Source organism: Jaculus jaculus, chromosome 7 (assembly GCF_020740685.1).
Source record: "Jaculus jaculus isolate mJacJac1 chromosome 7, mJacJac1.mat.Y.cur, whole genome shotgun sequence".
Lineage (NCBI taxonomy): Eukaryota > Metazoa > Chordata > Mammalia > Rodentia > Dipodidae > Jaculus > Jaculus jaculus.
The window spans coordinates 29,705,822-29,729,803 of NC_059108.1; the positions used below are offsets into that span (position 1 = coordinate 29,705,822).

At 41.1% G+C, this 23,982-nt stretch overlaps 1 protein-coding gene across 4 annotated transcripts in view; it reads left to right on the forward strand.

Moving 5' to 3' along the window:
• Eef1akmt1 (EEF1A lysine methyltransferase 1) overlaps positions 1-23,982 on the forward strand; it is a 34,537-nt gene extending 10,555 nt beyond the window's left edge. For 3 of the 4 annotated variants that reach the window (XM_045154731.1, XM_004670529.2, XM_045154732.1), the window contains exons 2-5: positions 8,474-8,636; positions 14,151-14,233; positions 22,017-22,297; positions 23,679-23,982. In XM_045154731.1, the coding sequence (XP_045010666.1) occupies positions 8,493-8,636; positions 14,151-14,233; positions 22,017-22,297; positions 23,679-23,815 (645 nt within the window). In that variant the 5' untranslated portion in view covers positions 8,474-8,492 and the 3' untranslated portion in view covers positions 23,816-23,982. The remainder of the gene's footprint in view (positions 1-8,473; positions 8,637-14,150; positions 14,234-22,016; positions 22,298-23,678) is intronic. The other variant, XM_045154733.1, reaches the window with a different exon arrangement.

The following is a 23,982-nucleotide window of genomic DNA, read 5'->3' on the forward strand; positions in this document are numbered from 1 at the left end:
TTTTCTGAGGTAAGGATTCACTCTCTAGCCCAGGCTAACCTGGAATTCACTATGTAGTCTCAGGGTGGCCTCAAATTTACAGTGATCCTTCTACCTCTACCTCCAGAGTGCTGGAATTGAAGGTATGTGCCAGGCTGGAGAGATGGCTTAGTGGTTAAGCGCTGACCTGCGAAGCCTAAGAACCCTGGTTCGAGGCTTGATTCCTCAGGACCCACATTAGCCAGATGCACAAGGGGACGCACGCGTCTGGAGTTCGTTTGCAGTGGCTGGAAGCCCTGGCGCACCCATTCTTTCCCTCTGTCTCTCTCCCCCTTCTCTCTGTCTGTTGCTCTCAAAACTAAATAAAAAAAAATTTGAAAGGTATGTGCCACCACACCTGGCTATAGAGAGAATGGGCCTGCAGCTGCTGCAAACATACTCCATATGCATGTACCACTTTGTACATCTGGCTTTTTTTTTATATGGGCACTGGGGAATCAAACTCAGGTCATAAGACTTTACAGGCAAGTGCCTTAACCACTGGGCCATGGCTCCAGCCATTCATTCATTCATTCATTCATTCATTCATTTATTTATTTATTTATTTAGTGGTTTTTCGAGGCAGGGTTCCACTCTAGCTCAGGCTGACCTGGAATTCATTATGTAGTATCTGGGTGGCCTTGAACTCCTGATAACCCTCCTACCTCTGCCTCCTGAGTGCTGGGATTAAAGGCATGCACTACCACGCCTGGCTTCCATTTTTGGTTTTTTAAGGTAGGGTGTCATTTTAGCCCATACTTATATGGAATTCACTCTAGTCTCAGGCTGGCCTGAAACTCATAGTGATCTTCCTACCTCTTCTACCTCCTGAGTGCTGTAATTAAAGGCCTGTACTACCACACCTGGCCATGCCTGATTTTAAGCTGTATTACAGAACTATCATAACAAAACCAGTATGGTACTGACCCCAAAACACATAGGTAGATCAATGGAACAATAGATGATTTTGACATTAATCCTCACTTTTCAGCTCTCTGATATTTAACAAGGATGCCAAAAATGCACATTAGACAAAAGACAGATTCTTAACAAATTGTGCTGGGGGAAATTAGATCCTTATCTCTTTTCCCACTCAAAAACTAACTCCAAGTGGATGAAAGACCTTAATGTGAAACTTGAAATTTTGAAACCAGCAGAGAAATAGTGGGAAAAGCTCTTCAACATACAGGATTCTGGTCACTAAGGAAAGAAAATAAACAAATAACAAATAGGACCACATGCAATTTAAAAGCTTCTGTAAGCAAAGGAAATAGACTACAGAATGGGAGAAAGTTTTTGTTAGCTATATATCTGACAGGGAATTGATATCTAGACTATACAAAGAACTCAGAAAACTAAACAGTAAGACATTAGGGCACTGGAAAGATAGCTTAGAGGTTTAAAAGCACTTCCTTCCAAAGCCTGCTTGCCCAGGTTCAATTTCCAAGCGATTCACATAAAGCTTTTTAGCTTATTTACATCTGGGTCCTCTGTTCTGTTCCATTGATCTACATGTCTGTTTTTATGCCAGTACCATGCTGTTTTTGTTACTTTGGCTCTATAGTATAGCTTAAAATCAGGTATGGTGATACCACCAATCTTATGTTTGTTCTTCAAAATTATTTTGGCTATTTGAGATTTTTTTTTATGCTTCCAAATGAATTTTAGGATTGTTTTTTTCTATTCCCATGAAGAATGCCATGGGAATTATTTTTCTTAATTTTTAAAAAACATTATTTATTTGAGAGAGCAAGAGAGAAAGTGGTAGAGAGAGAGAGAGAAAGAGAATGGGCACACCAAGGCTTCCAGCCACTGCAAAAGAACTCCAGATGCATGCACCACCTTGTGCATCTGGCTTACGTGGGTCCTGGGGAATCGAACCAAGGTTCTTTTGCTTTGCAGGCAAATGCCTTAACTGCTAAGCCATCTCTTCAGCCCTGCCATGGGAATTTTGATGGGGATTGCATTAAATGTGTATTGTTTTTGGTAAGATAGACATTCTCACAATATTGATTCTTCCAATCCAAGAAGAAGGGATATCTTTCCATTTCCTGTTGTCTTCTGCAATATCTTGTTAAGAGTGTTTTAAAGGTTTCATTGTAGAGATCTTTCAATTCGTTGGTTAGATTTATTCCACAGTACTTTTTTGAGGCAATTTTTTTTAATTTTTATTAACATTTTCCATGATTATAAAATATATCCCATGGTAATTCCCTCCCTCCCCACCCCCACACTTTCCCATTTGAAATTCCACTCTCCATCATATTACTTCCCCATTACAATCATTGTAATTACATATATACAATGTCAACCTACTAAGTATCGTCCTCTCTTCCTTTCTCTTCCCTTTATGTCTCCTTTTTAACTTACTGGCCTCTGCTACCAAGTATTTTCCTTCTCAGGCAGAAGCCCAATCATCTGTAGCTAGGATCCACATATGAGAGAGAACATGTGGCGCTTGGCTTTCTGGGCCTGGGTTACCTCACTTAGTATAATCCTTTCCAGGTCCATCCATTTTTCTGCAAATTTCATAACTTCATTTTTCTTTACCGCTGAGTAGAACTCCATTGTATAAATGTGCCACATCTTCATTATCCACTCATCAGTTGAGGGACGTCTAGGCTGGTTGGTTCCATTTCCCAGCTATTATAAATTGAGCAGCAATAAACATGGTTGAGCATGTACTTCTAGGGAAATGAGATGAGTCCTTTGGATATATGCCTAGGAGTGCTATAGCTGGGTCATATGGTAGATCAATCTTTAGCTGTTTTAGGAACCTCCACACTGTTTTCCACAATGGCTGGACCAGATTGCATTCCTGCCAGCAGTGTAGAAGGATTCTTGAGGCAATTTTTTTTTTTTTTTGGTTTTTGGAGGTAGGGTCTCACTCTGGTCCAGGGTGATCTGGAATTAACTCTGTCATCTCAGGGTGGCCTTGAACTCATGGTGATCCTCCTACCTCTTCCTCCCGAGTGCTGGGATTAAAGGCGTGAGCCACGACGCCCAGCTCTCTTGAGGCAATTTTTAATGGAAGTGTTTTCCTGATTTCATCCTCAACATATTTGTTGTTAACATATAGGAAAGCTACTGAATTTTGTGTGTTAATTTTGTATCCTGCTATGTTGCTAAAAGTGTTTTTCAGCTCTAACTAACAGTTTTCTGGTAGAGTCTTTAGGGTCCTTTATGTACACAATCATATCATCTTCAAATAATGATAATTTGATCTCTCCTTTTCCAATTTGAATCCCATTTATGTGTGCCTCTTGCCTTATTGTTAGAGCTAAGACTTCTAGTACTGTATTAAACAAAAGTGGGGACAGTGGACACCCTTGTCTTGTTCCTGATTTTAGTGAAAAAGTTCAAGTTTTCCCCATTTGCTACTTTGTTGGCTATAGGCATGTCATAAACAGCCTTTGTTATGTTGAGATATTTTCCTTCTTTTCCCAGTTTCTTTAGGACTTTTACTATGAAGGGATGTTAGATTTTGTCAAATGCCCTTTCTGCATCTATTGAGATGATACATGCTTTTGTCCTTAAGTCCATTTATATAGTGTATTACATTTATCGATTTGTATATGTTGAACCATCCCTGCATCTTGGTTGGGGTGAATGATCTTTTGATATATTCTTGTATTCTGTTTGTCAGTATTTTGTTGAAAATTTTTACTTCTATGCTCATGAGGTAAATTGGTCTGTAATTTTCTTTTTATGTTCTGTCTTTGCCTGGTTTGGTATCCAGGTGATGCTGGCTTTGTAGAAGGAGTTTGGTTGAATTCCTTCCTTTTCTATTTCATGGAAAAATTTGAGAAGCATTGGTGAGAGCTGTGCCATGAAGGTCTGGCAAAATTCACCAGTGAATCCATCTGGGCTTGCACATTTTTAGTTGAGAGATTTTATAACTGCTTGGATCTCCATGCTTGTTATAGGTCTATTTATGTGGTTAATCTCATTTTTTTAACCTTTAAAAAATGTTTTATTGACAACCTCTGTACATATAGACAATATATCATGATCATAATCCCCTCCCATAACCCTCTTTTCTTAAATTTTCACAATTTTTATTAATATTTTCCATAATTATAAAATATATCCCATGATAATTAATTTCATCTTAGTTTTGGTAGGTCATATAAATCAAGGAAACCATCCATCTCTTTCAGATTTTCAAACTTAGTGTAGTATATGTTCTTAAACCATGTCCTTATAATTTTCTGAATTTCTTTGGTATCTGTTGTAAAGGTGCCCTTTTCATCTCTAATTTCGTTAATTTGTGTCTCTTCTCTTTTTCTTTTGGTCAGATTTACTAAAGGTTTATCAATCTTTATTTTATTTATTTATTTATTTATTTTGGTTTTTCGAGGTAGGGTTTTCACTGTAGTCCAGGCTGACCTGGAATTCACTCTATATTCTCACGGTGGTCTCCAACTCACAGTGATCCTCCTACCTCTCTGCCTCTTGAGTGCTGGGATTAAAAGCATGCACCACCATGCCCAGCTAGGTTTATCAATCTTGCTTATCCTTTCAAATAACCAAGTCTTTTTCATTGATTTTTTTATATATATATATATTGAGGGCATTAACTTCTGCCCTCATTTTTATTATTTCTTCATGTCCACTGATTTTTGGTTTGCCTTGTTCTTTTTCCAAGGCTCTAAAATGTTTACTTGCAACTTCCCCCACCCCTCTTTATTTATTTATTTTGTTTTTTCAAGGTAGAGTCTCAATCTGGTCCAGGCTGAACTCAAAGTGATCCATGCTGGAAGGCAGCAAGCAGCTCCAGCAGCCAAGTGGAAGGAAGGAGCTCTTTTCACCCAGAGCTTCCTTATATAAAGTTCCCACTTGAGAGGGGCCTCTGCTCTGGAGGAAGGACTTCCTCCTCCAGTTAATCCTTCCTGGAAGCAACCTCAAAGACCACCAAAAGGAATTTCTGTGGATTACTAAACAGATCAAGTTGACAACTCCTTAACCATCACATCTTCCTTTTGGAGTGTTTCTCCAATCAATACAGTGACCTTCTTTATCTTTCCTAATGTTGGTTTGAAGTCTACCCTGTCAGATGCTAGGATAGTGACACCTACTTGTTTTCTAGCACTTTTGCTTGAAATAGCATTCTCCAACCTCTCAACCTAAGATACTGTCCATCTTTTATGGAAAGGCGAGTTTCATGGAAGCAACAAATAGAAGGATCCTGCTTTTTGACCCAGTCAGTAAATCTGTGTCTTGGTTGGGGCATTGAGACCATTGAAGTTAAGAGTGATTATTGAAAGGTGTGTATTTATTATTGCCATTCTCATTTTGTAGTTCTTCTAGTTTTTACCTTTGCTGTCTTGTATTATTTGACTATGGTTTATTTTTTCCTGTTTCCTTAGTGTGTTTGCTTTTCTTTCTCTTCATCATGGAAGATCCTTTCAAGTATTTTCTGTAGAGCTGATTTAGTGTTCATATATCCATTTAGCTTGTTTTTGCTGCAGAATGTCCTTATTTCTCTATGAATTTGGATAGATAGTTTTACTGGATAAAGTAATCTTGGTTGACAGTTATCTTTCAGAACTTGGAATACATCATTCCAAGCTCTTCTGGCTTTTAAAGTTTGTGTTGAGTAATCTGCTGTTCTGATGGGCTTGTGTTTGTATGTGACTTGGTTTTTCTCTCTAACTGCTTTCAGTATATTTTCTTTGGTTTGTAGTTTAATTATAATATGATGGTAAGAGGTTCTTTCCTGATTTTGTCTGTTTGGCATTCTAAAGGCTTCCTGTATCTATATTGGCATCACTTTCCCCTACTTGGGGGAAGTTTTCTTCTATGATTTTGTTGAAAATACCTGTTATGCCTTTGGAGTGAAATTATTCTCCTTCTTCTATGCTCTTAATTCTTAGGTTTGATCTCTTTATAGTGTCCCGAAATTCCCATTCATGCCTTCCTATTAGTTTGTCTTTCTCTTTGTTGGACAGTATTAGATCTGCCACTTGGTCTTCTCTTTTAGATATTCTGTCTTCTCCTTGATCCAGTCTACTGGTGAGACTTTCTACAAAGTTTTCTAATTGACTTACTCTGCTTTTCATTTCCAGTATTTCTGATTGGTATTTTTTCACTATTTTTATTTGCTTACTTATGTCTTATGTTGTTTTTCCTCCTTTGTGTGTAGAAGATGTGAGTCTCTTCTGCTTCTTTGCCATGGTTTATAATAACTTATACACCTCACTTTTTGGTAGAAGAGCATATTTTGCTGTTTTTCTGCTTATTTCCCTCCCTAGGCTACTTTGGCACAGCACTATGCTGCCATCTTTTTATTTTTGGTTTTTCAGGGTAGGGTCTCACTCTAGCCCAGGCTGACCTGGAATTCACTATAGTCTCAGACTGGCCTTGAACTTTCAGTGATTCCTCCTACCTCAGCCTTCTGAGTGCTGGGATTAAAGGCATGTGCCACCACTCCTGGCTTATTTTACTTATGAAAATATTTTATTTATGTATTTGAGAGAGAGAGAGAAAAAAAAAGAGGCAGGTAGAGAGAGAGAGAGAGAAAGAGAATGGGCATGCCAGGGCCTCCAGCTACTGCGGATCAACTCCAGATGCATGTGCCACCTTGTGCAGCTGGCTTACATGGGTAGTAGGAGCTCGAACCTGGGTCCTTTGGCTTTGCTGGCAAGTACGTTAACCACTAAGCCATCTCCCCAGCTCTTTTTTTTTTTTAAACTTCTAGATATAGTTTATAAATGTGTTCAGCACATGGCTTAGAAAAAAATCTGACCTCACCTCAAAAGAGATCTAGCATTTATCCTAGGTGTTGGGAGCTAACTTCCACCTGCAAGGAGGGTGAGCTGGGGCCTGACATTAGTCAGGTGAGCAGTTATTCTGGTAATCATGCTCACTTAATGAAACCTTAGTAAAAATACTGGCTTGGCAGGACTCAATGCCTGTCCTCACACATGGTACCAGGAGGGTGGTATGCCCTGAGGATTCTTGTAAAAACTTCAAGCTTGGAATCATAGATTTCTCCATAGGTTTTCTTCTTTGGCTAGTTCTAATTTGTTTCTTTTTCCCTGTACTGAATGTAACTGAGTGTAATTGCCATCAGTTAGCTCGGTGTTTCTAGCAAATTATGAATACAATGTGGTGTGCAAATGTCTTCTACTTACAGTTGTCCAGAAGTGTGGCAGTCCTGGTCAGCTGGAGGATTGTGCCTGAACCTCACAGTCCAGCTTGCTCTGGGCAGTACCTTCAGAAAAGTCATAGTGCAATTGCAGTGAGCCAGGATCCTTACCTCATTCTTGGGGGTCGCAGTGAGCCTAGACCTGGCTATCTAGCTCTATGACACACCTCCCTTTTCTTCCCACTCTTGACTATTCATCTTCTCCTTACTGTCCCTTTTCTTTCCACACATCTTTCTGTGTGTGTGTGTGTGTGTGTGTGTTTTTTTCTTTTGGTTTTTTGAGGCAGGGTCTCACTCTAGCTCAGGCTGACCTGGAATTCCCTATGTAGCCTCAGGGTGGCCTCGAACTCAAGGCAATCCTCCTACCTCTGCCTCCCGAGTGCTGGGATTAAAGGTGTGCGCCACCACACCCGGCTTTATGCTCTTCTTTTGAGTTAGTTTTCTGTACCCACCAATGATACCCAACCAGTGACATTAAAGCATCAGTAGATTTCTGAGAAAATTAACTAAAATGCCTGTGCATGGCTATCAGGTACCAGAGGAAGCAAAATGCCTCCAAATATTTGTAGCAAACATTACCTTGATAAGGAATCATAAGAATGCGACAATGGTCTTTGTAAAAGAAAAAGAAATATGTACAAAAGAAAAGCTGCGTTTGTTGATCTGACAAGGAATCATAAGAATGTGACAATGGTCTTTGTAAAAGAAAAAGAAATATGTACAAAAGAAAAGCTGCATTTGTTGATCTGGAGAAGCCCCTTGTAGGTGTCCAATGCCAGATTTAAATCTGTATGTTTTTTCTATCACTTTTCAAGGCTGGGGAGATGGCTCAGTGGTTAAAGGCACTTGCTTACAAAGCCAGTTGGCCTGAGTCTAGTTCCCTAGTGCCCAAGTAAAGCCAAGTGCACAAAGTGGTCTATGTCTGGGATTTGTTTGCAGTGGCAAAGAGGCCCTGGAGTGCCCCATTTTGTCTCACTCTCTCCTGAGCCCTCGGTCCAATAATTAAATAAAAATGTGTTTTACAAAAACTCACTTCAGCCAGGTGTAGTGGTGCACGCCTTTAATCCCAGCACTCAGGTGGCAGAGGTAGGAGGACTGCCATGAGTTCGAGGCCACCCTGAGACTCCATAGTGAATTCCAGGTCAGCCTGGGCTAGAGTGAGACCCTACCTTGAAAAACCAAAAAAAAAAAAAAACAAAAACCCTCACTTCAGTTTGTGTCATTGCTATGAATTTAAATGTTTGTAGCTATCATCTGATGGGCAGGGGAAGCATCCACATATCACATATACTCCTTGCTCTGCAGGTTGTGAATAGTTTGTGAAATGAGTGACTCAGAAGATGATGATATACCCCAGCTTTCTTCCCACGCTTTAGCTGCTCTCCAGGAATTTTATGCTGAGCAGAAGCAATACACCAACCCAGATGGGGATGATAAATATAACATTGGGATAATCGAAGAGAACTGGGTAAGTAAATGATTCCACATCCATAGGGAAGTAGTGGTGTGGTGTCCATCCTGTGCTGAGTCACGACTTCATCTGACTTCCCCTGGTGCCAAAGCCTCTCTTACCTGTCATTCTGGAGCTGAAAGCTCTAAGGCACAAGAACAGGAAGCAGTGTGGATGTTGTCAGACAGGGTATAGTCACATTCTCTGGTTTTGACCAGCAGGCTGGCTAGTGATTAAAGGGGGTGCTTTGCAGCAGGTACTGGGACAGTATGCCTTATGTACAAAACAGACCCGTGCTTTGTTCTTGGATTCATGTTCAGCATGCCCTGTTGGGTTTCGTGGAATCCAACAGTTGTGGTGGGAAGAGATACAAATTTCATTTCAGTAAATGGGGGCAATGGGATTTAAACATATAATGATTGATTGGATAAGAGGAAGTGTTTAAGAAGATGTTAATTTCTAGTTATGCTATATATTTTAGTTGTATTTTTATAAAATAGGTGGCAGATACAGTGGTACATGCCTGTAATCCTAGCACTTGGGAAGCAGAGAGAGGGTGATTGCTGAAAGTCCCAGGATAACCTGGGGTGCATAGCCAGACTTAGTTTCAAAGCAAATAAATAAGTAAAAGTAGGACTTTAGCAGCTAGGAGCTGGCTCAGTGGGTAAGGTTGCTTGCTTGCTACATAAGCATGAAGATCTCAGCTTGATCCACAGCACCCACATAAAAAGTCAGGTGTGGCCATGCATATTTAACCCCAGTACAGTGGGAGGCAGAGACGAGAATTGCCAGGGCTTAGCTATGTCCTAACAGCAAGAGTTTGATTCCCCAGTACCCATGTAAAGGCAGATGTCCAAAGTGGCATATGCATCTGGAGTTTGTTTGTAGCAGCAAGAGTGCCTGGCATGCCCATTTTCTGATGAAAAACTGAGCTCCAGGTGCAGTGAGATTCTGTATCAAGAAAATAAGGCAAAAGTGTTCTGGTCTCTGAATGCACACATTTGCACACTCATGCATATTACACATATGTGCGTGTGAGGCACCACATACTACACATACCACTATAAAAATTTTTTAAGGTAGGGGTTTTAAAAAATAAGCTGAGGGCTGGAGAGATGGCTTAGCGGTTAAGCGCTTGCCTGTGAAGCCTAAGGACCCTGGTTTGAGGCTCGGTTCCCCAGGTCCCACGTTAGCCAGATGCACAAGGGGGCGCACGCGTCTGGAGTTTGTTTGCAGAGGCTGGAAGCCCTGGCGCACCCATTCTCTCTCTCTCCCTCTATCTGTCTTTCTCTCTGTGTCTGTCGCTCTCAAGTAAATAAATAAATAATTAAAAAAAAATAAGCTGAGGGAGCCAGGCATGGTTGCACATGCCTTCAATTCCAGCACTTGGGAGGCAGAGGTAGGACTGCCATGAGTTCAAGGTCAGCCTGGGATAGAGTGAGACCCTACCTTGAAAGACAAAAAAAAAAAAAAGAAAAAAAAAGTAAAAGGAAAAAAAAAAACAGATAAGAGAAGCAGAGGGAAAGGATACATCTGAGAAACAGACAGTGCTTTGCATTTATCATGATTTCTGCTCAGTCATAAGCCTGCCTTTTGCTGTCACTAGGTAAATGGAAGGAAAATTTTGTCTTTTTCTGGCAATCTTTTTTATTTTGTTCAGTTTGGTTCTCAAAGATATATTTAAAAATTTTTTCCAGGCATTGTAGCACTTGTGAGGCTGAGGTAGGAGGATCACTGTGAGTTGTAGGCCAGCCTAAGACTAATCCTGGGCTAGAGAAAGACCCTACTTCAAAAAAAAAATTTTTTTTTGTTTCACTCTGATACAAAGAATGTTCCTTCCCTGGAGAGATGGCCTAGCACTTAAGCTGTTTGCTTATGAAGGCTAAGGACCCATGTTTGACTCTCTAGGTCCCACATAAGCCAGATGCATAAGGTGATGCAAGCATGCAAAGTTGCACATGCACATAAGGTGGTACACATTTCTGGAGTTTGACTGCAATGGCTAGAGGCCCTGGCACACCATTTCTCTGTTGTTCTCTCTCATTCTCTCATTAAAAAAAAAAAGTGTTCCTGGGCTGAAGAGATGGCTCAGGGGTTAAAGTCTTCATAAGCAAGTCCTGACAGCAAGAGTTTGATTCCCCAGTACCCATGTAAAGGCAGATGTCCAAAGTGGCATATGCATCTGGAGTTTGTTTGTAGCAGCAAGAGTGCCTGGCATGCCCATTTTCTCTCAGTGTCTTTCTCCCTCTCTCTCATTCTCTGTGTAATTGCAAATGTATATATTTTTTAAAGAAGGCTAGAAAGATGGCAGGTACTTGCCTGTGAAGCCTAAGGACCCGTGTTTGACTTTTCAGAGCCTACATAAGCCAGACACACAAAGGTGAGGCAAGCACAAGGTCGCACATACCCAGTAGGTGGCGCAAGTGTCTGGAGTTCAAGTACAGTGGCCGAGGCCCTAGAGTGCCTATTCTCTCTCTCTGTCTGTCTCTTGCTCCCTAAAACAATTTTAAAAAGGAATTTTCCTTTCCATTTACTTTATATGTTCTACCAAATCAGAAGCTTCTGTCTCATGATTTTGTGTGTGTTTGAGATAAGATCTCATGTAGCTAAGCTGGCCTTGAGATTCTGATCCTCCTGCCTCTGCTTCTCAAGTGTTGGGATTATAAGCATGTGATGCCATGCTTGGCTTCTTTTAACCTTCTAGTTTGATGTTTTTGCAGATAATAAGTATTAGAAACTTGAAATATAGCTGAGTGTGGTGGCACATGCCTTTAATCCCAGCACTTGGAAAGCAGAGGTAGGAGGATCTCTAAGTTCAAGGCCTGAGATTACATAGTGAATTCCAGGCCAACCTGGGCTAGAGTGAGACCCTACAGTGAAAAGACCAAAAAGAAAAGAAAAAAAGAAAGAAACTTGAAATATTACATTATTCTTGTTTCCTTCTGTCCAATGATTATCACATTACATACTTATTTTATGACTCTAAAAGTAGCATGCAATCACAGAAAATATATGGAACATAAACAAAGACATAAAAACTTACTTTTCTAACTTCGGTACTTTCATTTATTTTGTTGATAAAATTGAGGCCATTTCCCAGGAAATAAAAAATACGGCAATGATGTGATATATAGGAAAGAAAATAAGGACAACTAGAAATCTGGGGGCTTTTTACACCACTGATGAGAGTTCCAGAAAAGGAATAAGGAGGAAAAAACATCCTTGAAGAAAATACCAACCATGGTGACACGTGCCTGTTATCCCAACACCCAGGAGGCTGAGACAAAAGGATTATGAGATCAAGGCTAGCTAGCCTGGGTTACACAGTGAGGACCCCCCCTCCCCAATCTCAAAGAAAATATAAACAAGGACTTTAGCTGTGTGAAAGAGCAGTTGCCTGGCTTGTATTAGCCTTGGGTCCCAACTCTAGCATTACACACACAGAACCCTCGAATAATATTAGAATGTTCCACTACCAGAGCTGAAGACTCACTAAAACTCATGATTATGATGATGATGATTGTGAAAATTCTGGCTGGATAGTAAAGAAGATCCTAGAATCTTCCAGGGGAACAGCAGGTCTGTACAGCCTGGGGATTCAAGTCACACCACACTTCTCGGTGGCTTTATTAGAAACTAGAAATATTATGAGGGTAATAGCACACACCAGTCCATTTCTGTGCAGTGCAACATTGTATAAGTCCTCAGGACATGGGTATAACAGCAAGACTCTCACAAAAACTGCTTCTATCCCAGTCCAGGCAAAACTTTTTCTCACCCTCATAAGCCACACCTCACAAGTCCATACTTCTTTTGCATTCAGGTCTTTTAACTCTGACAAGAATGGTTCATCAAGCTGTACTTTACAGCCCTGCAAGGTGTCTCTTAGGCCAAGGTTTCAGATCCTACCACTTTGCTCTTGCAAATCAGTTCCAAAAGGGCAAAAGCCATATAGTGAGATTTCTAGCAACAACAACCCCACTCCTGGTACCAGTTTTACTGTTGCACTCAGGTTTCTGTTGCTGTCATAAAACACCTGACCAAGAGTAGCTTATGGGAGGAAAGGGTTTTTTTTAATTTTTTTCTTTTTTCTTTATTAGAGACAGACAGAGGGAGGTAGTGAGAGAGATAGATAGAGAGAATGGGTGGGCCAGGGCCCCTAGCTACTGCAGATGAATTCCAGATGCATGTACCACCATGTGCATCTGGCTTACATGGGACCTAGAGAATTGAACCTGGGTCCTTTGGCTTTGCAGTCAAGTGCCTTAACCACTAAGCCATCTCTCCATCCCCTTCATTGTTTTTTAAATAATTCCCCAGAACCCAGGGCCTCACAAATATAAGTCAAGAGCTGAGCTACATCCTCAGCCTTTAGGCAGATTTTTAAACAGAATCCTAAATTTGCATGATCTCCATAGCTTGGCCTTGCTTTGTTCTGTGCTGAGGAAAGGCCTGTTGGAAAAGGGCTGGTAGATCACAGAGGAAAACCAAACTGCCCTTTTCACATTATATTATCATTAACTTGTAAATATGAATAGGTAAATAAGGACCACTAGAAATTAAAGAAAATCAATTGGCATGAAACAAAACAGCAAGATAAGGTGCAAATACGTAATCCAGGAATCATGCACAAGGTAAACAGTTGAACCGTCGTCGTCTTTAGCATGCTCCCCCATCCTCTGTGTTTATACTCTTCACCAGTAGTTGAAAGTAGAAGCCTCATCAGGTTCAGGTGAAGGTATGTTATACCATCAAGAGAAACAGGCTGGTTGTCAGTATTAACACTGTGATGTTAGCAGCCACTGTACTCAATGTGTAGAGTCCATTAACACACTGGGGGCTTGCACTGATTTAAAATAACTTCAAAGATAATTAGTAGTAGTAGTAGTAGTAGTAATAATAATAATAATAATAATACACACCTTTAATCCCAACACTTGGGAAGGTTAGGTAGGAAGAATGTCATGCTTGTTCAACAAGAGTCTACAGAGTGACTTTAGGTCAGCCTGGGCTAGAGTGAGATATCTTGCCTCAAAAAGAGAGGAGGGAGGCTGGAGAGATGACCCAGTGGTTAAGGCATTTGTCTAAAAAGCCTAAGAACCTGAATTCAATTCCTCATTCCCCTTGTAATGCCAGATGTACAAGGTGGTGCATGCATCTGATGTTCGTTGCAGTGGCTAGAAGCCCTGGAATGACCATTTTCTATCTATCTGCCTTTTTCTCACTCTCTCATAAATAAGTAAGCAAAATATAAAAAGAGAAAAAATATTTAAAAATAAAATAAGATGCTGGTGGTTTATGTCTATAATCCCAGTTCTCAGGAGGCCAAGGTAGGAAGATTGCTGTACGTTCAAAGGCCAGCCTGAGACTACAGAGTGAATTCCAGGTCAGCCTGGACTAGAGCAAGGTCCTACCTTAAAAAAAAAAAAAAAAAGGTGAAGTATATGCTCACTGGTATAGTAGGTATAAGCTAGAAGAATAGAATTTTTGTGATTTCTGAGATGCTGTTATCCTGTCCCTCTGTTGTTATAGCAGTTGAGCCAGTTTTGGTATACTGAGGAAACCGCTTTATGCCTGGCACAGGAAGCAATTGCTGCTGCTGGGAAAGGTGGCAGGTAAGATTCATTTTGTTTCTCTGTCTTCTAGCTTAAATTAACTTGAGGGCAAGAAAATCTAGTCATCACACATGAACCACAAATGAATCTATAAACTAATAATTTGAGTATCTTCCTAGAGGACAACCCAAATGCTGGGATTACAGATGTGAGCCGCCACATCCAGCTTCCCTGTTAATTTCCCTTCCCTTCCCTCTTTCCCTCCTCTTTCCCCCTCCCCTCTTCTCCTCTCTTTTTTATTTTCTTTTGTGGTGCTGGGGATAAAATCCAGGACTAACCCTTGATTAAGTACATACTAATCAAGCACTTTAGCACTGAGATACATTGTTAGTCTTCTATTCTTTGACTCCAGATATTTTTATTTAGTTGCAAGCAGAGAGAAAGAGAGTAGGGCATACCAGGACCTCGTGCTGCTGCAGATGAACTGCAGATGCATGCACCACTTGGGGTCTGGGGTGTAGCTCCGTGGTAGAGCACTTGCCTGCATGTGCAAGAGTACAAGGCTGTGTTTGTGAGAGGGGAGAGGGAGGGAGGGAGAAAAAGAATATGAATGTGAATCTGAACGTTTTATGCATATAATTTAAAGAATAAAGGCTAGAGAGATGGCTCAGTGGTTAAAGGCACTAGATTGCAAAGCCTGATGGCCTAGGTTCTATTCTCCATACCCAGGTAAAGCCAGATGCACGAAGTGGTGTATGCATCTGGAGTTTGTTGTGGCAGACAGTCCTGGGGTGCCCTTTCTTTCTCTCTATTTGTGCCTCTTTCTATGTCAAATAAATAAAAATTATTAAAAAAAAAGAATGAAACCCAGCATGGTGGTGTACACCTTTAATCCCAAGCACTCAGGTGGCAGAGGTAGGAGGATCGTTATGAGTTCAAGGCCACCCTGAGACTATATAGTTGTCAGCTGGAGCCAGAGTGAGATCCTACCTTGAAAAAACAAAGAAACAAAAATGAAGTTGGGCTGGAGAGATCACTTAGTGGATAAGACACTTGCCTACTAAGCCAAAGGTCCTAGGTTCCATTTCCCAGAACCCATGTAAGCCAGATACACATGGTGGTGCATATATCTGGAGTTCATTTGCAGTGGCTAAAGGTCCTGGTGTTCCCATTGTCTCTTTCTCTCATAAATAAATAAATAAATATTTAAAAAATAGAATGAAGTTGTTTATAGAAGGGTGTTCAAAGAAATATCTATTGCTGATATCTCTGTGCCTGCCCCTCCTTTCAGATCCTTTTCAGTTGATGCTTTTTGTATGTATAGTCAATTGCTCAATGACATGTTTATATGGTTACTTCTTCCTTTTTAAAATAAATATTTTATGTTTTTTTATTTGAGAGAGAGTGAGAGAGAGAGAGAGAGAGGCAGTAAGAAAGAGAATGGGTGCACTAGGGCCTTTAGCCACTGCAAACAAACTCCAGACACTTGTGCCTCTTTGTGCATCTGGCTTTACATGGGTACTCAGGAATTGAACCTAGGTACTTTCGATTTATAGGCAAGTACCTTAACTGATAAGCCATCTCTTCAGCCCTCGTTTGTCCTTTTTTGTTTTAAGACAAAGGGTCTTACTCAGATCCTCCTGCCTCAGCCTCCCAAGTACTAGGATTATGAAAGGTGTGCATAACTATGCCCATATTTCATTTGCCATTTTTAGACATTAAAGTCATCACCTCCTATCTACGGGAATTCGTTTCACAATCCCTAGTAGGTGCCTGAAGCTACATATAGTACAGAACTCTGCCTGTAGTGTTTTCCCACAACACATGCTTAGGATAAAGTTTCATTTATAATTTAAGATAAGCAGAACTGATGATAAAAAAATTGCAGGTAACTGAAACTGCAAAAACAAACAAACAACAACAAATAGCAGTTAAGGTAGATTTCTGTATTTCCTTTTTTATTTTTTCTTTTTTGCTTTTTTTCCAAGGTAGGGTCTTCCTGGAGGGTGGCCTTGAACTCACAGCAGTCCTCCTACCTCTGCCTCCTGAGTGCTGGGATTAAAGGCATGCAACACCAGGACGGGCTATGTATTTCCTTATTTCTTACCATACAGAACAAAGATTAGCACTTTCATGTTGTCCTGTGAGCACATAACATGCATGCTTTCTGCTCATGCTTAAAACACACTGTAATTTCCATTGGAAGGTCTATGTTGATATGGCTTTGTCAGTGTTCTTTACAGTGAGCCTTTTCCTCTTCCTTCCTTTCTTTGTTTGTGTACTTGAGACAAGTTTTACTATTTAGAGTGGAACTCAAAGCACTGCCCAGGCTGCCTCAGCCTCCCCAGTGCTGGGGGCATAGTTATGAGCCATGTCTGACTTCCTTTTCATTTTCCCTGCAGAAAATTTGTTCTGTGACTAATTTACCCCCAGATTCTCCAACTGTTGATCTCCTATCAATAACTTAAGGCATATTTCAGCATCTTGAAAAAAACAAGGTTAAGAAATCCTAGGTCATTTTGACTTCTTGTTGGAATTTTGCTTTTCCATCCATATCCACTGTATACTTAGGGTTATCTATTTAATCCCTGGTATTCAGGGTGTCTTGATGTGAAACTTACATCTCTTGCATGGAACAGTGGGGAGCCTTTCATTCTTGTAACTTAGGTCCTTTGATTTGGGAAAAGGTTGATTTAAATGATTGCTTCAATTCAACAATTTTTTTTTTTTTGTTTCCATTTCTGGAACTACTGTTATTTGAATATGTGATCTGACTCTCTCATTTTCTTTTTTTTCTACCCATTGTCTCTACCTAAATATCTAAATTCCTCAACTTTTTATCTGCTAAAATCATATATAGAGGTCTGTTAGGCTTTCCATTAATGTGAGACATACCTAAGAGACAAGTTAAAAGAAGGAAAAATTTATTTGGGCTCATAATGCAGAAATCACTATGGAAGGACATGGCAGAGCAAAGATACCCACTTTTTGGTAGTCAGGACATAGAGAGTGGTGGGCCCCAGGACAAGATATGCCCTTCAAAAACATGTCCTCTGGATGGGTGTGGTAGTGCATACCTTTAATCCCAGCATTTGGAAGGCGAAGTTAGGAGGATTGCCATGAGTTCAGAGCTACCCCAAGTATATTTCAGCTCATCCTGGGCTAGAGCAAGACACTCCTTTTTTTTTGGAGGGGGGGAGCATGTTGGACTGGAGAGATGGGTCAGGGGTTAAGGTATTTGGTTGCAATGCCTAAGGACCCAGGTTCCATTCCCCATTACCCACCTAAAGCCAGATGCACAAGGTGGCGCATTCGTCTGGAGCTCGTTCCTCAGAGTGGCTAGAGGACCTGGTACACCCATTCTCTCTCTCTCTTTCTATCTGCCTTTCTCTCTCTCTCCCTTTCTCTCTCCCAAATAAATAAATATTTTTTTAAACAACAGCATGTTCCCAATCTAAACTTTCCTCTATCCACCCAAAATAATGCCACCAGCAGGGTACTAAACCTTCAACACATGAGTAGAGTTTCCTTCCTGCATTGTCTCTACTCTGAAGTACTTTTTTTCTGATTATTTAAAAATATTAGATGTCCATTGAATATTAAATGTTTGCCTTGAATGTGTGTTGACTTCGGCTGTTCCTTCCCACTTAAATTCTAGAAGCTTGACCTACTTTGATTAGCTTTGTTCGTGCTAGGATTGAACCCAGGGCCTCACATGTAGCTAAGCATGTGATCTACTTCATCTGCTGTGGGCTCTCTGGGCTGGGATGAGGAGGAGCTGTTTCCAGGATGCGTGAAGTCTCAATGTCTTTTCGTGGGGGCTGGTTGGAAGTTTGGGGAAGATTCTGTTAATTCCCACATTGAAGTTATATGACCTTGGATGACTGAACAGAGGCTCGAAGTCACCTTATTTTAACATAACTTTTCTAACTCCTTGCCTTTCACGTCCTGGGTTGGGATTGGAATGTAGGTCCTTACACGTGCCAGGCAAGTGCTCTGCCACTAGCTACATCCCTAGCCCCCTACTAATTTCCTCTCACCTGTGCCTAACATTTCTCTCCAAGCATCCCTCAATCTTTAGAGCATTGTTCCAGTTTTCTGCCAGTCACTAGAGGACATAGGGAAAGAGACTCTTGGGAACAAGTTGTTTCTTAAGTAGATCTTTCAACAACTTCTGTTTTTAGCCCCATCTTTGCCCTGTGTCTTAGGTTTCCTGGGTCTGCGTTTTCTTTTGCCCCTGGGGATGCTACAGTGCAAGCCAGGGACTGCTCACCTTTCCTCACTGCCAGTGCTGGGTTTAACTTGCCTGGGTCAGCTGAGCCAACCAACCTGTTGACTTTTCAGCTTCTTGAGTGTGGTTATTTTACTCTAGTCCTGTTCACTTTGCTTTCTGAAATTTGTGTCCTAAACAACAAAGCAAAATTAAATCTTACTCTTACTTACTTGGTAGGTGTTCATGAGTAAATATAAATGAATGTATTTAAATTGTCCTCTTTCACTGGAAATCCTAAGGTTTTTCTTTTTTGTTTTTTGAGGTAGGGTCTGGCTATAGCTGAGGCTGACCTGGAACTCAATATGTAGTCTCAGGGTGTCCTCACAGTGATCACAGTGACCACTCACAGTGATCCTCCTACCTCTGCCTCCTGAGGTTTGGGATTAAAGGTGTGCACCACCACACCCAGTCTGTTTTTCCTTTTACACACACACACACACACACACACACACACACACACACACACGGAGAGGGAGAGAGCGCCATTGCAAATGAGCTCCAGATGTATGCACCATGTGCATCTGGCTTACAGGGAATAGAACGTGGGTCCTTAGGCTTCACAGGCAAGTGCCTTAACTGCTAAGTCATCTCTCCAGCCCTTTTTTCTTTTTCTTTCTTTCTTTTTTTTTTAATTATATGTTGCTGATTGTTGTTTTTCTTTTCTATTAGCTTTTTTTTTTTTTTTTTTTTCTCTAGGCAGGTTCTCCCTATAGCCCAGACTGATCCAGAAGTCACTTTGTAGCCCCAGGCTGACCTTGAAACTTGTCGACTTTTTTTTTTTTTTTTTGGTTTTTCATGGTAGGTTTTTGCTCTAGCCCAGGCTGACCTGGAATTCACTATCTAGTCTCAAGTTGGTCTCGAATTCATGGTGATCCTCCTATCTCTGCCTCCCAAGGACTGGGATTAAAAGCATACACCACCACGCCTGGCACATGTTGGGTTTTTAAAAAGTTTATTTATTTATTTATTTATTTATTTGAAAGGGAAAGAAGCAGACAGAAAGAGATAGGGAGAATGGGTGTGCCAGGGCGTCCAGTAGTTGGAAACAAACACCAGATGCATGTGGCACCTTATGCCATTTGGCTTACGTGGGTATTGGGGAATCAAACCTGGGTACTTAGGCTTTGCAGGCAAGCACCTCAACCACTAAGCCATCTCGCCAGCCCCAAACATGTAGTTTTTATCTGAGATAAATCAGCTCATAAGGAAAAGCTCATTTGGGCTCACAGTTTGGAGGTTTTAGTCTATGGTGAGTTGGTCCTATTGCTGTGGATCTGCAGTGAGGTGGCACATCATGCCAGCAATGCATGGTACAGGAAGCTGTTGACTTCATGATTCATTACAGGCATGCACCACCATGCCCAGCTGTTGCTTTTTGAGGTAGGGCTATCTCTAGACCAAAATGGTCTGGAATTCACTATGTAGTCTTAGGAAGTACTCAAACACAGCAGTCCTCCTACCTCTCTGCCTTCCAAGTACTGGGATTAAGGGTGCACACCACCATGCCTGTCTTCATTTCTTCTTCTTTTTTAATTTTATCTATTTATTTGAGAGAGAGAGAGAGAGAGGCAAGTAGAGAGAGAGAGAGAGAATGGGCATGCCAGGGCCTCCAGCCACTGCAAAACGAACTCCAGACGCGTGCACCACCTTGTGCATCTGGCTTAGGTGGGTCCTGGGGAATTGATCCTGAGCCCTTAGGCTTCTCAGGCAAGCACCTTAACCACTAAGACAACTCTCTAGCCCTTCATTTTTCTTGAACATGGCTGCTTTTCTCCCAAAGCTTTTCCTGTAAATTTTTCAGGAAAGTCATGCTGGAAGCAAGCTCTCAAATTTTGCTTGTCTGAAAATATCTTTCCTTAGACCCATTATGAACATATAATTCTTATCGTCTGCTTGTTCTCATTCAGCACAGTGGGGATGTCCCCCTATCTCAGGGATCTTTCTCTTCTTCCTCCAGCCCAGTGCAGGGGTGTTACACAGGGTGGGTTATGTCCCCACTGCCAGCCAGGACCAAAACACAATATGTGACCTCACCAGGGTTTATTATCTGCTACACAAGTATGTGGACTAAGGAGCTCTCATAGCCTGGCATGGGTACCTCACTGGACAGGTAGTGCTGTTTGTTTTTTATAATAACCTTTTCAAAGTTAGCAATATATGAATATAATAAAAATCTAAAAGTTACAAAGAGAATTAAATGAAAAAGTCAAACTCTTTCCTCATTTGTCTCCAGGCCCTTAGGACCTGCCCAATAAGGCCTCCATGGGCCGCTGGTTCTTGGGCACTTGAGCTCAGGCAGTCCTGGAACACAGTATTGTAGCTCAAGGTGGCCTTGAACTCAGTCTCAGCCTCTTGAATGCTGGGACTAGGGATGTGAACTACCATGGCAAGCTAGGATCTCATCTTGTCTTTTTGGAAAAGTAGAGTTATTTAGAAAGTTACTTGGGATTTTTCTTTCTTTCGATATCATAAATATTGAAAAATTACCTTAAACTATTTAGTTTGGGCTCAAAAAGTGTTTAAAATTATTAAAAACCCAACATGAAAATAATAGGTGAATTCAGGCTTTCAGACAATATCCTTTATCATAATGTATCCCTGATACCATTTATTTATTTATATCTTTTTTTTTTTTTTTTTTTTTTTTTTTTTTTTTTTGGTTTTCTAAGGTAGGGTCTCACTCTAGCTCAGACTGACCTGGAATTCACTATGTAGTCTCAGGGTGTCCTCGAACTCTCGGTGATCCTCCTACCTCTGCCTCCCGAGTGCTGGGATTAAAGGCGTGCGCCACCACGCCCGGCTTATTTATATCTTTTTAAAAAGAAATTGCTAGCTTTTCAAACTAGTTGACATTGACAGTTGTTTTTTGGTTTTTGGTTTTTGGGATTTTTTTGTTTTGAGAGAGAGAATGGGCATGCCAGGCCTCCAGCCACTGCAAACGAACTCCAGATGCATGCACCCCCTTGTGCATCTGGCTAATGTGGGTCCTAGGGAATCAAACCTGGGTCCTTTGGCTTTGCAGGCAAATGCCTTAACCACTAAGCCATCCCTCCAGTCTGTTTGTTTGTTTTTTGAAGTTGGGTCTTGTTCTAGCCCAGGCTGGCCTGGGATTATTCTCAGGCTGGCCTCAAATTTACAGCAGTCCTCCTACCTCAGCCTTCCAAGTGCTGGAATTAATGGTCAGCTTTATTTACTTGTAAGGAGAGAGAAAGAACAGACAGACACAGAGAGAATGGGTGTACCAGTGCCTTTAGCTGTTGAAAACAAACTCCAAATGCATGCACCATGCTGTGCTTCTGGTTTTATGTGGGTACTGGGGAATTGAACCCAGGGCACTAGGTTTTGCAAGCAAGAGCCTTAACTTCTGAACCATCTCTCCAGCCCTAGCTTTATTTTTTATTCCATACTTTTCTGCTTCAAAATTACGAGCTGTATATTTTAAGTACCAAATCCTTAGATTAAGGCCTTTTTTCCTTTTAAAGTTTACTAGTCATTAGCTCTTTTATATGAGCACTGAGGCCTTTTTTTAAACCATGATGGATCTCTCAAAGCTTGTTTACTCTGTTCCAGAATAGCTTGTGTAAGTGCACCCAGTGTGTACCAGAAGCTCAAGGAGCTGCACAGGGAAGACTTCTCCACATACATCTTTGAGTATGACAGAAGATTCGCCATGTATAAAGACGAGTTCATCTTCTATGATTACAACAATCCACTGGATTTACCTGGAAACATTGCTGCACATAGTTTTGACATCGTAGTCGCAGACCCTCCTCACCTTTCTGAGGAATGTCTCAGGAAGACGTCTGAAACCATAAAGTACCTGACTCGGGGCAAGGTTCTGTTGTGCACAGGTAGAGGTCACCTTCTGCATCTTACCAAAGTCTATGATGTGTCTGGGATTTCAAGACTTGGCAGAGATCTTAAAACTTGATACTTGAATCTTCCTCTTACTGTGACCTTAAATGAGTTATTTAACCTTTCTGTGCTCCAGGTTCCTTATCTGTACACTGGGACCTGCCTTCAAGGTTCCTTGTGAGTTGAGTGACACCATGCACGTAGAGTGTTTAATTTCACCCGTGTACATAAGTGTTTACTGTCGATCTGTCCTATGCACATGGACACCTGTTAGCTGTTCTTTTACTTAGTCATAGCAGTCATTGGTAGCCTAGCTCTGTGCATGTTTAAGAAAATTCTAGGAATCTGTAAAATCAGTTGCCTGAGGTTATAGATCTAAACACATTAGATCATTGGAGACAAAGATTTTTGGGGGGGAGGGGAAAGGTTTTTTCTTTTTGAGGTAGGGTCTCACTCAAGCCCAAGCTGACCTTGAAATTACTATGTAAGTCTCAGGCTGGTCTCAAACTCACATCGATCCTCCTACCTCTACCTCCCAAATGCTGGGATTAAAGGCATGTGCCACCATGCCTGGCAAGGTTTTTTTTTTTTTTTCTTCTAATATTTATTTATTTATTTATTCATTTGTGACATCTGGGAGCTGGGACTTTCTTTTACAGTGCTCAGTCCAAAGTTATAGGATCTACTTTGTCTAAAGACATTCCCTTGAGCTTTGTATTGGAGGGAGAGTTCCTGTAGCGGATGGACCCAGGCACTGTATGTGCCACCACACTGTCCAGGCAAGAGTAACTGTGGGTTGGGCAAGGATTACACATGGGAGATAGAATCAGAAGACCTTGTTATTATCTGGGTGTGGAGGGAAAAGAAGGACAGAAACCAAGAGCTTTCTGGGTTACTGAGCCAGGCCTTCTACTGGTGTGGCTGTTGGGGAAGAGACACCCTGAGGGAGCTGGCCAGAAAGGCAGACAGTGGGTAAGAACTGGGCGAGTAGTAAGAGGAGAAGTGGGCAAAGGGAGTTAGGAATGTATTCATTTAGGTTTTTTGCAAGATGATGTTACCAAAAAAAAAAAAAAAAAAAAAAAGCACTTGACATTAGGAGCTTCTGGTTTTTTCAGTGTGGAATATTGTCTACTTATAAATTTCTGAAAAGGAAGTGTGAAAAAAGTAGACAATTTTGAAAAATGTTAGAGCAGATAAAAGAGAATAGAAAGCATGAAATACTGCCTCCTTCCACACTACCATGTGTGGAGTGAGATTGCCAACTAATTGTCTCCAGCGTGGTAGCCTAGAATTTGCTGTGCAGCTTGGGATTGGCCCATCCTCGGGATGGCATTTTGTGTGGCATTTCATTTGGTTTACTACATCTGTTCTTCACAGGAGCCATCATGGGAGAGGTGGCAGCTCAGCTCCTGGGCGTGAAGGTATGCAAGTTTATTCCAGAACACGCACGAAACCTGGCAAATGAGTTCTGCTGTTATGTTAACTATGATTCTGGGCTGGACTGTGGCACCTAAATACAGATGTGGACATTTTACAGTAAAGGACCCCAGGTGGCATGTCTATTTACCTCTTTTTGTATTCTTTTATTTGAAAAGTTATAACCTCCTCCTTTACCCTGCCTCAGACAGGGGCTATCCTGGTCTCATTTTCAAAATAAAACTTCTCATTATTGTTTCTGTAA